We start from the raw sequence: 17,420 nt of genomic DNA on the forward strand, positions 1-17,420 counted from the left end.
AAATGTTCAATTGTATAAAAATGTGACTTCTAGAACCAGAGAAATAGCTTCCTGAGTGGGCTATGTGCCTTGCTATGTACACTACCCGAGTTCTAATCCCGGCACCACATGGGAGGTGTCATAGGACTGGAGGAAGCTGTGGTGCTGCGGTGTCTTCTCCTCTCTTCTTTGCTCTCTCTCTCTCTCTCTCTCTCAGTAAAAGAGTGACCTGGAGCAGTATAATCAAGCATGTTGGGGAAAATTTGTTTTATTGATCGCATATGAGAGAGTTTCGTATGATAGAGAGGGAGGGGGAGAGAGAGTATGAGAGAAAAAGAGAGAGAACAGCCAAAACACCACTTTGGCACATGCAGCACTTGGAATTGAACCGGGAACCTCAGGCATGCAAATCTGATGCTTTACCAGTTGAGATATTTCCCTACCTGCTTAAGAAAAATCTTAACTGCACTTTTTCATTGAGCTAAATAACCTTTCCAAACCTAATTTAAGGTGTCATTAATTGTAACTAATTACAATTAAATGTGTATTTATAGCCATTAAAAATGTATTACATACTTGAGTACTTTTTATATTTCATCACTGGGAAAAAAACTTTAGTCTTTGTAGTGCATTGTTAAGCAGGTCATTTTAAAAGGCTGCTATCGTTGGGCTTCGGATCTTTGTCTGATTGAGAACAATGGTTACTCAATGGCATCAGATCTGTTCAGGTGCCATGGAGGGAAGGAAAGCCAACACCAGTCCAAAAATAACAAATATTCCTTTTGTTCTCAACAGTGAGCAAGAATGCAGAAACAAGAGATGACTTCATTAAACCCTTTAGAAGATTTTTCAAGAAGAAAAGTGTTTTTATCTTTTATTTTGTATGCCATCTCTCAAGAAGATAAAGATAGAACATGACATACTTTCAAAATCACACTTTCCCTTAAAGTTTAAACATTTATCTCATCTTCATAGTTACTAAGATTTCTTTTGGGGGTGGAATTGGGGCCTCAAACACAAATGATATCATCACACCAGGCAGGCGGCTCCCTTATTCAGAGAGAGAGAAGGAGAGGGAAAGAGAGAGAGAGATAATGCAGACATCCTGGCACCAGAGGTTTTTATGTATGCTGTTCTTTTTTTTTTAATTAGGGGATTAATGTTTTACAGTCGACAGTAAATACAATAGTTTATACATGCATGATATTTCCCAGTATTCTGCATAACAATACAACCCCAACTAGGTCCTCTGCCAACTATGTATGATGTTCTTAAGGGAAGGACCAAGGAAGTGGCTAACACTGGAATTCACAAAACTTTGAGTAAAAATCCACTTCATCTCATGTCATGATACACATGCCGGTCAGTCCTGAAACTACCCCCTCACTTGGAGTTCTCATTCTATCTACCACTGTTTTTCCTCAGGGATGCTTACACGTCCAGGACTAAGTCTCAGTGACAGAGGACTGGTGCAAATACAGTTATCAGCACAATTGGCAGTGTCATGCTTGCTGCCTGCACGAGTTTCAGTGCTTGAGCCAGCACGAGTTTTAGTGTTCTCTGTAAAGTGTTTGAAACTCTCTGGACAGTTCATTCACCTCTCCCGCTCCACATAATGGAAAGAATCCACTGAGAGGGATAAGCACAGCAAACATGAGTAATATCCACTTATCTCTGCAGGTTTGACTTAAGTGCAAAGTTTCATTTACTTAGGTTTACATAATAGCTAGGGGAAAGATGGACCCAAGTGTCTGAGAAGAAAACATGGAAGTATCTTTTTTTCTCCTGCTTTAATGGTTTACAGTACAGTTGTTGACACACAGGTAGGGCCTCTCATCTCCCCATGTTTCTTGGTGAGACTTTAAAATACACTGGAAGCTAAGATGATTGTGCAAGATAAAGCATAGATCACTCCTGGAACAGTCCAATAAAGATGATTTTACTTGGGAGTCGGGCAGTAGCATAGCCGGTTAAGCACAGGTGGCACAAAGCATAAGGATCGGAGTAAGGATCCCGGTCCAAGGCCCCATCTCCTCACCTGCAGGAGAGTCGCTTCACAAGCAGTGAAGCAGGTCTGCAGGTGTCTATCTTTCTCTCCCCCTCTCCATCTTCCCCTCCTCTCTCCATTTCTTTCTGTCCTATCCAACAACAACAACAACAACAATAATAACTATAACAATAAAAAGGGCGACAAAAGGGAATAAATAATTTTTTATTTATTATTTATTTATTCCCTCTTGTTGCCCTTGTTGCTTTATTGTTGTAGTTGTTGTTATTGATGTCATCGTTGTTGGACAGGACAGAGAGAAATGGAAAGAGGATGGGAAGACAGAGAGGGGGAGAGAAAGACAGACACCTGCAGACCTGCTTCACTGCCTGTGAAGCGACTCCCCTGCAGGTGGGGAGCCGATTGCTCGAACCGGGATCCTTACGCCGGTCCTTGTGCTTCGTGCCACCTGCGCTTAACCCGCTGTGCTACCACCCGACTCCCATAAATAAATATTTTTTAAAAAACAGATGATTTTACTTGATTCCGGGGCTTCCCTATTAGAGATACACAAAGAAAGGCACAAAGCCAATGCTACCTCAAAGCAATAAAGATGAAGATAAAAGAGAAAGGTAAAAACAAGAGGTGCTCGTGCAACATTTTGCCTTTTTGAAAAATGTTTATTTATTTATTTATTTTTTAATATTTATTTATACCCTTTTGTTGCCCTTGTTTTATTGTTGTAGTTATTATTGTTGTTATTGATATCGTTGTTGGATAGGACAGAGAGAAATGGAGACAGGAGGGGAAGACAGAGAGGAGGAGAGAAAGACAGACACCTGTAGAACTGCTTCACTGCCTGTGAAGCGACTCCCCTCAGGTGGGGAGCCGGGGCCTCAAACCAGGATCATTCCTCCGGTCCTTGCGCTTTGCGCCACCTGTGCCTGTAGGTGTGCTATTGCTTGACTGTGCTTCGCTGTGCTATCGCCTGACTCCCAACATTTTTCTTTTATAAAGAGAAAGGGTTTGGCAATTTGAAGGTGGTCTAAGTATCTTTGATACTTACAAACAACTGAGCACATTCTAAATAGAAATTTAAATGGCAATGAGGGGAAAAGCAAGACAAGAAGATGCTTTACTTACTCGCTCAGAAGCGCATGCCATATTGGCACCGGCAACAGACAGTACACGTAGTAAGTCCAGGGACAGGACTGAATCAGCAGGAAAAATGCTATTGCAATGCCAACAGCTACAAAAGTACATGTCAGGAGATGATTTGGTTTCTGAAAATCAAGTAAAACATTGCAATATTTATAAAGCCATCCTAGTTAACGGGTTTTTTTTTTTTTAAGATATCTTATAAAGTGAAGAAAAAATATTACTTGCTTTTGGCGATCCTACAATTAGATTAATTTAAAAATTGCATTTGAAAACAATCTGCCCTTGGAGAACCACATATAAGAAACATATATGGGATCATTTGGGGGTTTTGTCTTCATTTTTTTTTTCTACCAGGGTTATCACTGGGGCTTAGTGCCTGGACGATGATTGTATGGCTTCTCCTGCCCTGCTCCTTCTCCTTCTCCTCCTCCTCTTCCTCCTTCCTCTCTTCCTCCTTCTTCTTCCCCTTATCCTTTGATAGAGGATGAGAGAGAGGGAAGAAGGGGAGAGGAAAAGAGAAGAGAAACACCTACAGTACTGTTCTGCTGCTTGTGAAGCATATCCCCAGCAGGTAAGGGACTTGAACCTGGGGCCTCAAGCATGACAACATGTGTGCCACCAACCAACCCCAAACATTTGGAATTTTTGCAGTCAGATAAGTCTCAATTGAAAAGTGACTCTTGTGCTAAAGTTTGCAAGGAAACTGTCTGGAACACTGAACATATTTCTCCTTGGTAACAATTTATAAATATTGATTGAGTCCTCTGACTGGTTCATAAAAGCCTGTTTAATCCTCAGTAAACTGTGGGACCTAATCCTCATGTGGAACAATGCTTCCATCTATCCGGATTCCGACTTGACATGCAGCCCACGCACCTCTCTTCATTGCCCAGCCACAGTAGGCTCATTCAGTCATGTCTGCTCTTCCCGACCACCTGCCAAACAAGAATGGCAGTCACCACTGTGTTCTCCACGATCTGTGGGTGCTCTGGGCCAGGACAGTCTATGTCTGGGTCAGGGACAAAATTCTCAGGAACTGGGGAGAGGGCATAAGAAAAGCTGTGACTCAGACCAGCACACGAGAAAACACTGGGAGCGGAGGAAGAATGGGCAGTCATCTTGTTCTCTCTCTCCCTCTCCCCTCTTTCATTCCCTCTCTCCTCCCTTTGGCTAGATAAAGCCAAATAAAGTGAAAATTAAAAAGTACTTTCTGTAATAAGGGAATTAAGGGAAGAAATATTATTTTTTTTCTTCCTCCTCTTTATAATTCCTCCCTACTGGCATCAAAAGTCACTAGAAAGGAAGTGAGAAACAAGGAAAGATGAGGGTAAAGTTGAGAGAAGGAAGATGACGTGAAACACGGTGTTGGGATCAAGAGTTTGAAGCCACATAGATGAGTATTCAAATCCAGGCTCTGAAAGATGATGAAGGTCCATGAAAGACGATGAATGACATAGTGGGGGTTGTATTGTTAAATGGGAATCTGGGGAATGTTATGCATGTACAAACTATTGTATTTACTGTTGAATGTAAAACATTAATTCCCCAATAAAGAAATAAATTATTAAAAAAAAAAAACAACAACAAATCCAGGCTCTGCCGCACTGTATAAGAAGCAAAATTCTTTTTTTAAAAAAAAGTATGTTTACTTATTGGACAGAGACAACCATAAATTGAGAGGGAAGGGGGTAATAGAGAGAGAGACAGAGAGACACCCTCAGCCCTGCTTCACCACTCGTGAAGCTTTCCTCTTGCAGGTGGAGACTGAGGGCTTGAACCCAGGTCTTTGTGCACTGTAATGTGTGCGCTCAACACTCAGCCCCCAAAGAAACAAAACTCTTGAGACTTCATTTCAATTCACTTTTAAAATGTGGACAATTAATACCACACCTACTTACCAAGGTTAGTAACCTGTAAATGGCATTATACATAATGAGTTCAACAAGATGTCTGGAGTATTAATATTGCTTAGGAAACAAATGGCTGTCTTTATTATCTTTACTTTTATGCTCTCCTCTATTTCTCTGCTAAGTCCCAGAGGTCACTATAGAAACCTATCAGCTGCATTGGAAACAGCTCCAGAGCAAAAGGATGGGAGAAAAAATGGCCAACGGCACACAGATATGGGCAGATGGTGTCCGCACCAAATTGCAGCAATAACAAACTAAAGAGAGGCAGACAGACAGACAGAGAAAGAAGGAGAGAACAGGTTTCACATCACTTCAATAATAGTAAAATAATAGCATAAGCTTAAGAGCACCTAAACAGCCCTCAAAGGATTTTCTAGAGTTAGTATAGCATGGCCTAATGACCTAATCCTCTAATACATCCAGAACAGAGATTACAAATGACATCTACCTGCAGCGAGCTAAAACCTAAGGAAAAGATGATGACTTGGCTGAAGTGAAAATTGAAAGGATGTTACCTAACAAAAGTGAAAGCCATTTTCTTCTTCGTCATAAACTAAGCCCCCCCCCCTCTCTCTCTCTCACACACACACACACACACACACACACACACACACACACACACACACACACACACACCACTCCCCACAATTATGCATGATGATAACAAGTCATGCTGTGAGACCACCTCTTCATTCAAGCCATACATTGTATCCTGTGCTCTGCAGTAGGTGCTGGCCCTCAAGGAGTTTAAACCACCCAGGTGGAGCTAGAACTTGGAGCTCTGGTTAAACTTGGTTGCACACCCAGTTGAGCACACACGTTACAAGGTGCAGGGACCTGGGTTCAAAGGAGTTATGATTTGGAGATTTAACCAGGTGACAGAACAAGAGAAGGCATGCGGCCAAGTAAGAACCCTTCCTTCTAAAGCAAAAGATGCACAAACCAGCAAGAGCAAAGGAAAAATGCATTGTGGAAGTTAAATTCTGAGCTCAATTAAGAGGAGTCATGGCAAATGGCAGTTATTTATTGGCGAGGAGGAACAGCTCAGCAGAGCTCTGGCTATACATGCCTGAGGCCAGCACTGCGTGAACCAGAGTGCTGCTCGGCCTTCTCTGTCTCCCATAAGGAATTCTCTCTGTCATGTGCATAAATAAAATAAATCAAAGCTGGGTGATAGCTCACCTGCTAGACCACATACATGACACATACATGTGGCTTCCAGGCCTCAGTCCCCACCTGCAGGGGGAAAGATATACAAGTGGTGCAACAGTGCTGTGGGTATTTCTCCTTCCTTCTCTCTCTCTCTCCCTTCCTCCCTCTCACCCTCTGCCAAGAGGAAAGAAAAATCACCACTGAGAAAGGTGGAATCATGCAAGCACTAGCAATAACCCCAGTAGCAAAAGTAAATAACTAAATAATCCTTTAAAAAATAAATGAAAAGGCAAAAGAGAGAAAGGCCAGAATACCCTTCACCTCTGGCAGATAATGTGCCAGGATGTGAACCTGGGGCTTTAGGGTCTCATGCGTGCAAGTCCTGTGCTTTGTCTGAGTTATCTTCCTGGATCACAAATTACATTATAGAAAACAAAGAATATTGTCTGAATACCTTCTTGTAATGGTGATAAAGGAGACATAGGCTCTACAATATAGGGAACACTGACAGGCAAAATTGACAAAAACTTTGAAACCAGACCCGAGTTAAATTCCAGTGCTTCCCAACTGGGAGGGGTATATGTGCCCTATGTTCCCAGCTGCATTATTCATATGGCAAGGAGTGGCAGCCTAAATGCCTGTCAACAAATGACTGGGTAAAGAAGTTATGGTATAGGGTCGGGTGGTGGGGCACCTGGTTGAGTGCACATGTTACAGAGTACAAAGACCTGGGCTGGAGCCCAGTCCCCACCTGCAGGGGGGAAGCTTTTCAAGTTGTGAAGCAGGTCTGCAGGTGTCTCTCTGTCTCTCTCCCTCTCTATCTCCCCTCATCTTCTCAATTTTTGGCTGTCTCTATCCAATAAATAAAATAATAAAAATGTTTTTTTAAAAAAAATTATGGGAGGGGAATTCTGGGAAGTGTGGTTTATGGAATAGCTGCAATCAGATCTTTGCTCTCCCTGATACAACTATTAAACACAAGAGACCAAAATTGGACACATAATCTACAGCTGAAAAAAATCCAGACTCAGGTGGGTGTCAGTATGCACAGTTGGGGAAATGGGAGTTGGTTGGAAGACATGGTCAGTGGAAACGAGAGCTCTGGGCTGACGGCCCTAGGCACCCACCAGCACCATTTTGGACAATAACACAGTTAGCAGGCTCCCCCGAAAAAAAGAAATTGGAGCTTAAAAACCTCTCAGTCTTTGACTCTGGGTTCTGCTCGCTTGTTTTTTTTTCAGTCTGAGTTTAAGACAAAGACAAAACTCAGTCCACAAGGTAGCCCAAAACAACCCTGCCCCACCCACCATGGCACATTCAAATAAGTGGAAAGCAAAGACCACAACAGCACCACCTGCTGGCCGAGATAACTTTCACCATGCATGTGAAAGCAAAGAGGCAGAAAGTTAAATAGCATGTCACATCACACAGAGAAAAGTAAATCAGACGAAATCCAAGAAATTTCTGAGACAGAGAGTCTATCAGAGACAGACGATAGAAATCTTATGAGAACTTTACAAGAATATAAGGAAGAGTTGAAAGAGCATTTTTCTTTGGAATTTGGTAAAAAGCTACGAAGTGGGAAAAAGAGCTTAAAACAGAGCTCACTAAGCAGTTAAACAGCACGGAGGGAAAATTCAAACAGAAAAATGAAACTAGACCGTCGATTAACACCATAAACCAAAACAATCTCAAAATGGATCAAAGATCTGGATAAAATACATAGAATATATCAGTGAAACATTCCATGGCATTAACACTAAAGACTTATTTGGAGACTTCACCCCATGGGCAAAAGAAATAAAAGCAAGACTGAACAAGTGGGACCATATCAAATTAAAAAGCTTCTATACATCAAAAGAAAACTCCATATGGATAAACAGGAAACCCAGCAAATGGGAGAACATATTCATACATCATACTTCAGACAGACACTTGATATTATCAAACATCTATTTAGAACTCATTCGGCTCAACAAAAAGAAAAAGAACAACCCAATAAAAAAAGTAGGCAGAGGACACACATAGACAGTTCTTCAAAGAAGAGATACGCACGGCCCACAGACATATGCAGAAATGCTCTAATTCACTCATCACTAGAGACATACAAATTAAAACCACACTGAGATACCACCTCGCACATGTAAGAATGGCCTTCATCAACAAAACAGGAGAAGATAAATGCTGGAAAGGATGTGGAGAGAAAGGAACTCTAATACACTGCTGGTGGGAATGCAAAATGGTACAACTATTATATAGAACAGTATGGAGAACCCTTAAGCAAATGCAGATGGAAATAACGTATGACCCAGCAATCCCACTCCTAGGCATTATCCCAAAGAGATAATATCCTAATGTTCATAGCCACATTATCTACAATAGCAAAAATTTGGAAGCAACCAAAATGTCCCTCCACAGATGATTGGTTAAAAAAGTTATGGGACATATACTCAATGGACTAATTACTCATCAATAAAAAAGATGATGTTACATCCTTTGGGATAAAATGGATTAAACTTGAGAACATTAGTAAAACAAGCAAGGAGGTAAAGGAAAACTATAGGATGGTCTCACTCATATGTGGAATTCAGAGAACTGAACACACATATATAAAATAAACAACCTGACACAACACAACCCATATTTAAAATGGGAAAACTATTGTGGTTACCAAGGGGGTGGGGGGAAGGCAAAGACTTTCGAGGGCAGGGAAGATATCTAGTCTTATCACTATTTAGTCCTGTCAACAGCAACACAACATGGGGGAGGGGTGGATAGATTTAATATCTCAAGTTCCCCAACTGCCTAGACTATAGTCCTAAGCACAAATGCTAGCTCTTGCTAATATTTATCTTAGATTTGCAAAATGATCATGCTCTGATAAGGGGATTGATTGTTTATGGATCTCTAAAAATGCATCAGAAAATAAAGCTCTGCGAACATCTAAATCAATTACAGCTTTAGGCCAGACAGGGCAAGACCTTTGGACCTTTTAAGTATTTAAAATACAAGGAGGTTCGTATACCACTAGAAGCGCTCAGATCATAGTGAAGTCAAGTATAATAATAACACAGATACTTAAATCCTCCACCAAATAACCTGGCTATAATAATTAATTATTGATGTTTTAACTTTCTGTAAGACTATAAGAAACCCCTTGCATCTTCTTTAAGACTTGCATTTCTCCTAGTGCTGGTACCTCTAGGATATGCCCATACTTCTTGAAATTCCTTTTCTATGATTCCTTACCACCATATCAACCCTGTCTACTTTAACCAAATCGCTACTGGTGCTGCCACCCCGCATGATGCTGCTATTGAAATCCCACTGTGGACTGTAACCTGAGACACCAGCCTGAGAAGTCAACCTCGCAACTCTTCAAACCTGGAGCTCCACTCTGACCCCATTCTCTCAGACAACATTCTCATCCAACCTCAGGCTAGTTGCCAAACTCAAGCAAAACTATTATAGTTGTATGTCCCCAGGAACATGCCTAAAATGGTTTCCCTAGCTTTCTTCTACTCTAAAATCCCTAATCTTATCTGCTCTGCTCCTACTTTCTGTTCATTATCCATCTTGTCTCAACTTAGGTCATGCCACCTTCCAGATACCAGGCTGCAGATGCTACCATGACTCCACCCCAACTTCTCTGGGCAGATGATCTCACCAGTGTGTCCTGGACCCTCACATCTCCAGTGCTCTGGTCCACTAGGGAAAGATAGAAACAGGCTGAGGGTATGAATCCACCTGTCAGTGCCCATGCTTAGTGGAGAAGCAGCTCCAGAAGCCAAAACTCCTACCTTCTGCTCCCCATAAACCACCTTGATCCATAATTCCAGCGGGGGAGAAGTGATAGGATGAAGATAAGGGAACTCTGCGCTCCAGCTCCATCAGCACCCGGAGAGAGAGAGAAGGAAAAGGAGAGGGACATATGGAGGCAGCTTTGATGTCATGAGTGGTTTCGAGGGAAAGTGAGGATTGAATCAGAAAAAGAATGGGCAACTGTATAAACGTGGACAGATGGTCGGCCCATGTCTACAATCTTAGGGGAACTGTGGTGGATTGCAGTAGGGAGAGTGAAGATTCAGAACTCTGGTGGTGGGAATGTTGTGGATTCAAACCCCTGTCGACATGTAATTCTGTAATTTAAAAATATAAATAAATAATAAATAAATAAATAAAAATTTTTAAGAAGAACTTATGTGATACATATTCCATGGAATATGTATCAAAAAAGATGATATTGGAGAACTACAGTGGTTATCTTTGGGAGGTGGGAGGGTGGGAATACAGAACTCTGGTGGTGGAACTACATGCTGTAATCTTACAATCTTGTAGCACACTATTAATCACAAAGAAAAAATGGGGGGAAAATTCCAGTGCTGCCATTGGATTTGCCTGCAAATTGGACTAAGCCACTTAGCTGGGCTACAGGTGTTGCCTCCTTCATCCATGGATAGTTGTACCGGTGGCAAGTTCACTTCACTCACCCTTGCCCCCCATGTATTCTGGCAGCAGCCTTTCCAAGAAGCTAGGCTAACTGACCTCACTCCTTCAGCACTTAATGCTGTCTGTGCATCGTCTCTCTTTTCTCCACCAGCGCCATTCCACTCACTCTTTAAGAATTTAATTGGCAGGCAGTTGCACGCCCAGTTAAGTGCACATGTTACAATGTTCAAGGAACTGGGTTCAAACCCCCAGTCACCACCTTCAAGGGGAAAGCTTTGCAAGTGGAGATGCAGTGTTACAGGTCTCTCTATATACCTGTCTCCCCTTCCCTCTCAATTTCTCTCTGCCTCTACCCAAAAATAAATAAAATATTCTTGTAATACTTATTACAAGAATATTTTATTTATTTATTTATTAATGATAGGCATATGAGGAGAGAGAAAGAACCAGACATCGTTCTGGTACATGTGCTGCTGGGGATCAAACTCGGGACCTCATGCTTGAGAGTCCAATGCTTTTTCCACTGCACCTCTTCTCAGGCCACTAAATAGTTCACTTGACAATAAACTCTACCACACCCCCCTACACACACACACACACACACACACACACACACACACACACACTCTGCAAACATAACATGCAACTGTCTAATCAACTAACTGCTCTGTCAGTGAAGGCTACAGACTTATCTCTACTTAAGTATTTAAATGGTGCCACTTTGATACACTATCAACCCTTGATGAAGAGGAAACAGAATGCTTCTATGAATAGAACCAAGTGAGTTAACTTATTATTAACAAGCTCAACTGTAATGGCCAGCTCTACGTGCTGACGTGACTGGGCTACAGTGCGAAGTTATACAGTCAAACACTAATCTAGGTGTGGCTGTGAACATACTTTGTAGATGTGATTAAAGTCCATAATCAGTTGACTTTAACTCAGGGAGATTATCCTTTATAGTCTAGGCAGGACTGAGTCTACTAGGCAAAAGGTTTTAGAAGAGCAGATCATAAGGTTGGAAGAACCCCTGTCTGCAAATTCCAGTGTGCCCTTCCTGATGGCCTGTTAGGATTCAGGACTTAACTGGTCCCCTCAACCATATAAGCTTTATACTGAATCTCTTAATATACAGGTCCCATGGTTCTGGGTCTCTGGTTTAATTTTAACCAACTCATCATCAAATAAAGTTAAATGCTATAGTCCAGAGGCCTCTGGTTACCTGGGCCTAATCTTTAGAACTATTTCTTGTTAGTACCTTAAATACACCTTCCACGTTCTATCCAAATCGAATGATTTATTTTGAAGGTCACATGATATAAAAAGAACATTAATTCAAGAGTTAGAAAATATCAGTCTTGGGCTTGGGAGACAGCATAATAGTTATGCAAAAGTCTTTCATGTCTGAGTCTCTGAGGTCCTAGGTTCAGTTCCCAGCCAGAACTGCTCAGCTCTCTCTCTGTATCTCTCTTGTTGAAACAAACATATATTAAAAGCAAACAAACAAAAACCAGAGGTTAAACTCTGAAGCATGAGGTCCTGAGTTCTATCCTGGGCCATTGCATGTGCCAGAGTGATGCGCTGATTCTCTCTCTCATTCTAAGGGCCAGGTGGTGGCACACCCAGTAGAGCATACATGTTACAATGTGCAAGGATCCAGGTTCAAGCCCCCAGCTCCCACTTGCAGGGGAAGGCTTCACAAGCAGTAAAGCAGTGCTGCAGATATCTTTTGTTCTCTCTCCCTCCCCTCTTGATTTCTCTATTTCTATCCAATACACTAATACAAATATATTTAAAAAGAAAATACTAGATTTGTCCTTTCACTGTAATGTGTCTTTGAAAAGAACATGTATTTCTATGGGCCTAAATTCCCCAAACATGTTATGAGAATCATATCCACCAACTTGAGGAGCAATTTGAACTGAAGCACACAAGTAAAGCACACAGGCTAAAACTGGAATAGTGGAGCTCAGTGAATATTACAAGACATAACTGACTTTCAGCTTGTCCGTGTTTATGTCATTCACTTTGCTTCAATTCTCATACTCTATACTCTGACAATTAAAGACTTACTTTTCCCAGTTAGCCTGAATTAGAATAAGCTCTTCTTTACTTAAAATGTTAGTCTTTGTAAAACACCCAAACAATATACGTTAAAGTTATTAAAGAATAAAGCTGTCTTTTACAGTGTGGTGAGGCATAGTGATTAATATCTGAAAACAAGGTTATGTGTATTTCTCTCTCACCTACTTCAGGGAATTCTAAGCTCCTTGAAGGCAGAATCTGAAGTTTATAAACTTTGTATAGTCTATGAAGCCAAAAGAATTGTACTGTATACTCAAGTATTGACTGCATTTTTAGACTAGTGAATACAAAGGAAATGTTGATTTTGAAATCTATTAACAAAATTGATTTATTTCTTAATAAAAGATGTAAAATATATGAAAAAGCAATGTCTGGCAAAAGACTTGCTGGTATTCAAATCACAGGCTTTCTATCCGCTAGCTGAATGGTCTTTTATAATTTCCTTAAAATCTCTCTGCTTTGGTTTCTTCTTTAACAAGGAAAAATTACAATTTCTACTTCCAGTACTTTCGAGTTTAAAATAGAAACGTATATGTCAAGAACCCAGCTGAATACCTAGGTAGATCCATTACTAAAACATGATTATTTCTGTCTTTTCTTCCCTACCAAGTAAGAAATTATTCCTATTCAAGCCACTTTCACATACCTTCAAATAATGAAAATTACTTGGGAGAATTATTTAAGGTGCATTAAAGCACTATAAAAGATGGGAATAAGCATTATTGCTCCTCCTTCCATTACATAAAGATAAAATATAAAATTATAAAAGTTACCAGTGGAAATGTTTGCAGAATGTTGTTAATAATAACATGCCATCCAGATAACATTCCTTTATGGAAGAGTAAGATACAGTAATACTCATTAGAGAAGGTGAAGTAAAGGGGGTGGAGGTGGCATGTGCTTCTTGGTAGTGGCAGTTAGCAATACCTTTGAAAAGAGCAAATTATTCTAATGTAGCAAAACCACACATATTCTGTTAAAACTTCTCAGTAACATGAAGTATTATTAAAGAGTTATTTTTTTCTATTCAAAGTACAATAAACTAAGAAGTCATTTTTTTTTTTTGGAAGTCATTCTTAAGAGGAGATAAATAAAAAAATTCTGGAACCTCATAAAGTTGAAAGATAAGAACAGTTTGAGGAAAAATGTATCACATATATGTTTTTAAAGGAACGTGTTGAATAAGAGATGTTATTACCTTCTAGCTCCTGAACTTTTACTATCAGATAAAATTCAATAAACTGCTTTCAAGCATTTTCTGCCCACCCACACTGTTATTATAAAAACACGGGGCCAGGTAGTAGCACACCGGTTGAGCACACACGTTACAATGTGCAAGGACCGGGGCTCAAAACCCCTGGTCCCCACCTACAAGAAGGAAGCTTTATAAGCAGTGAAGCAGTGTTGCAGATATCTCTCTTTCTCTCTTCTTTTCTCTTCCTCTCTCTCTGTCTCTATTTTCCCTTCCCTCTCAATTACTGTCTCTATCCAAAATAAATAAAAGGTAAAATAAGAAACTTAGATTAAAAAAATATGAAATATAATATGCTAGAGAATGATATAGAGGACAGAAGACTAATATAGCTAAGGTAGAAGAGATGTTAACTATGCAGCTAACATGGTAGGCCTGGTTAAGTTTCAGGACTATTACTATTTTAGTTTTTGTCATCACTGGGCTAAGGTTTATGTTAACTATGCAGCTAACATGGTAGGCCTGGTAAGTTTCAGGACTATTATTATTTTAGTTTTTGTCATCACTGGGCTAAGGTTTATGTTAACTATGCAGCTAACATGGTAGGCTTGGCAAGTTTCAGGACTATTACTATTTTCGTTTTTGTCATCACTGGGCTAAGGTTTTCAGATAAAGATGTGGCCCAGGGGCCTGGGTGGTGGCACACCTGGTTGAGCACACATGTTACAGTGCACAAGGACCCAGGTTCAAGCCCCTGGTCCCCACCTGTAAGGGGAAAGCTTTGCAAGTGGTAAAGCAGGGCTGCAGATATCTCTGTCTCTCTCCCTTCCTATCACCCCCTTCCCTTTCAGTTTCTGGCAGCCTCTATTCAATAAATAAATAAAGATAAAAGGGGGAAAAAAGTCTAAAAAAAAAAAGATGTTGGCGCAAAGCACAAGGACCAGCGTAAGGATACCGGTTCGAGCCCCCGGCTCCCCACCTGCAGGGGAGTCGCTTCACAGGCGGTGAAGCAGGTCTGCAGGTGTCTGTCTTCCTCTCCCCCTCTCTGTCTTCCCCTCCTCTCTCCATTTCTCTTTGTCCTATCCAACAAGGATGACATCAATAACAACAACAAGGTCAGCAAAAGGGAAAATAAATATTTTTAAAAAATTTAAAAAAAAAAGATGTGACCCAGGAGATGGCATCACAGCTACAGTGCTGCACTCACAAGCATGACATCCCAAATTCAACCCCAAGTATCACATGTGTCAGAGTGATGCTCTGCTTCTCTCTATCATTAACAAACAAATGTCTCTTTAAGAAGACAGACAGAAGGGGGCAGACAGAGAAGAAAAAACCATACCGCTGCTTCCGCCAGTTCAGTATGGGCTGGGCTTAAACACGGGTCACACACAAGACAAAGAGCATGATCTAGTTAGTCCAGAACCATTCTTATTGCTGCACCCCTGAGCCAATGAAAGAAACAGATAATGGAGGAGGAGGAGGAGGAGGAAGAGGAGGAGGAGGAGGAGGAGGCTTAGCAAGAAAAAAAAAGCAAATAAAGTTAGCTTAGCGTGATTTGTATGTTATATGAACTTTTACAAAACTCTTGATTTGATTCCAATTTCTACACTTGATCTTAGCCAAAAAGCCAAGAAGCAATGTTGACTCCAATTTCTTTCCTTAGTCCTAGTGGTTTGTTTTATACTGGCATGGGATCGGCATTAAACTTTCAGAACATACCTTAATTTTGTTACTACCACCTCTGGTGAGGTTGGAATGAGACTTGATGATCAACAGAGAAGCATAAGATGTCCATCCCACAAAACCAAGAACAACAGTGATGCCCAAAAAGAATCTGTCGTAAGTGTGGTAGTAGGACAGTCCTTCCAGTGCAAGACGAATCAGCTCCTTGCAAAGGGAGATCTGCGAAGGAAGGAAAGTATGACTTGTTACTTCAAAAGAGTAGACTACATCTGACTATATAAGAAAGAATAAATAAACCTAAGTCCCAAAGGGAGGAAAATTATTAAAAATTAGGATAAAGGTGGATGATAGGTCCAGAATAGGTTTAATTGTTCAAGAAGCTTTTTATCAGTACAAGAAAGATTCCTGGGTAAAATGGATTTTTAAAAGTCGACAACAAGGTTAATATATGGATATACATGTGTGTATATGAAATTACATACATAGTAATTTAATGATTTGTTTTCTGGAAATTATCACCAGAAGATTATGAAAGAAAGAGACTGGTGATGAGGAGGAACACTAGTAGAACTTTGAACTTGTAAACATGAGTGCTGAGTTAAACCTTCTATACCATATATGCCAGGCTGCTGCTCTGGCCTCTCTATCTCCCTCTGTTGTCTGTCTATCTACCTTATGAAATATATAAAAGAAATCTTTGTGGGCCAGTGGCGAAAATACTATATTGTGCGCATAAAGCCCCAGATTCAGTCCCTGCCATCACATGCGGCAGAGTGATGCTCTATCTAGTTTACGTCTTTCTCTCAGTTATTTTCACTGTCTCATATCAGATTACCCAAATAAAGAATCTCGGTGCTATTATTAAATAATAACAGTAAGCTAAAACAGTTCAATATTTTAAAGAGAATAGCTTACCATTGTTAAATCATAAAAAAATAAACATTAGAAAGCTATAGTTCCACTTACACATTTTAAAACGATATAACTATGTAACAGAAAATAAGTGGACAAAAATCATGGGGTGGAGTTAGGAAGCACCAATTCTTCAATATGAACCATCTGGCTTCCAATTATATACTTCTGTGTGTGTCTATTGTTATTGTTGTTGTTGTTTCTTATTTTTTCCTTTTGCGTGCAGGCACTGAGCCCCAGCGATAACCCTGGAGGCAAACGGAAAACATAAGAACAACAACAACAATAACAATAGGCTATTTTTTCCCTTTTGTTGTCCTTGTTGCTTTACTCTTGTTGTTGTTGTTGTTACTGTTATTGTTGTTCTTATTGCTGTCATTGTTGGGTAGGACAGAGAGAAATGGAGAGAGGAGGGGAAGACAGAGAGGGGGAGAGAAAGACAGACACCTGCAGACCTGCTTCACCACTTGTGCAGGTGAGCTATTTTGCAGGTGAGCTATTTTGCTGGCCTGGAGATGATTCCAAATGTACTGTATGTCATAGTCTTTCATTATTATTATTTTATGTCATATTCAAAAGCATCAAGAGAAAGTAGGGCAACAGGAGCTAGGAATACAATTTTTACAATTTTTTTTTTTTTGCCTCCAGGGTTATCGTTGCACTGCAGTGTTAGTGCCTGCACTAAAATCTACTGCTTCTGGAGGCCATTTTTTTCCATTTTTGTTGCCCTTGTTGTTATTATTGTTGTTGGATAGGACAGAGAGAAATCAAGAGAGGAGGGGAAGACAGAGAGGGGGAGAGAAAGATAGACACCTGCAGACCTGCTTCACTGCTTGTGAGGCGACCCCCCCTGCAGGTAGGGAGCCAGGGGCTCAAACCAGGATCCTTACAACGGTCACTGTGCTTC

General features: G+C 40.6%; 1 protein-coding gene across 2 annotated transcripts in view; it reads right to left on the reverse strand.

The window, feature by feature from the left end:
* PIGN (phosphatidylinositol glycan anchor biosynthesis class N) overlaps positions 1-17,420 on the reverse strand; it is a 127,905-nt gene that overhangs the window by 60,290 nt on the left and 50,195 nt on the right. For both annotated transcript variants that reach the window (XM_007524199.3, XM_060173963.1), the window contains exons 14-15: positions 15,638-15,820; positions 3,110-3,249 (exon numbers count right to left, since the gene is read on the reverse strand). In XM_007524199.3, coding sequence (XP_007524261.1) covers positions 3,110-3,249; positions 15,638-15,820 — 323 coding nt within the window. The remainder of the gene's footprint in view (positions 1-3,109; positions 3,250-15,637; positions 15,821-17,420) is intronic.

The sequence above is a fragment of the Erinaceus europaeus genome, chromosome 15 (assembly GCF_950295315.1).
Source record: "Erinaceus europaeus chromosome 15, mEriEur2.1, whole genome shotgun sequence".
Taxonomy (NCBI): Eukaryota; Metazoa; Chordata; class Mammalia; order Eulipotyphla; family Erinaceidae; genus Erinaceus; species Erinaceus europaeus.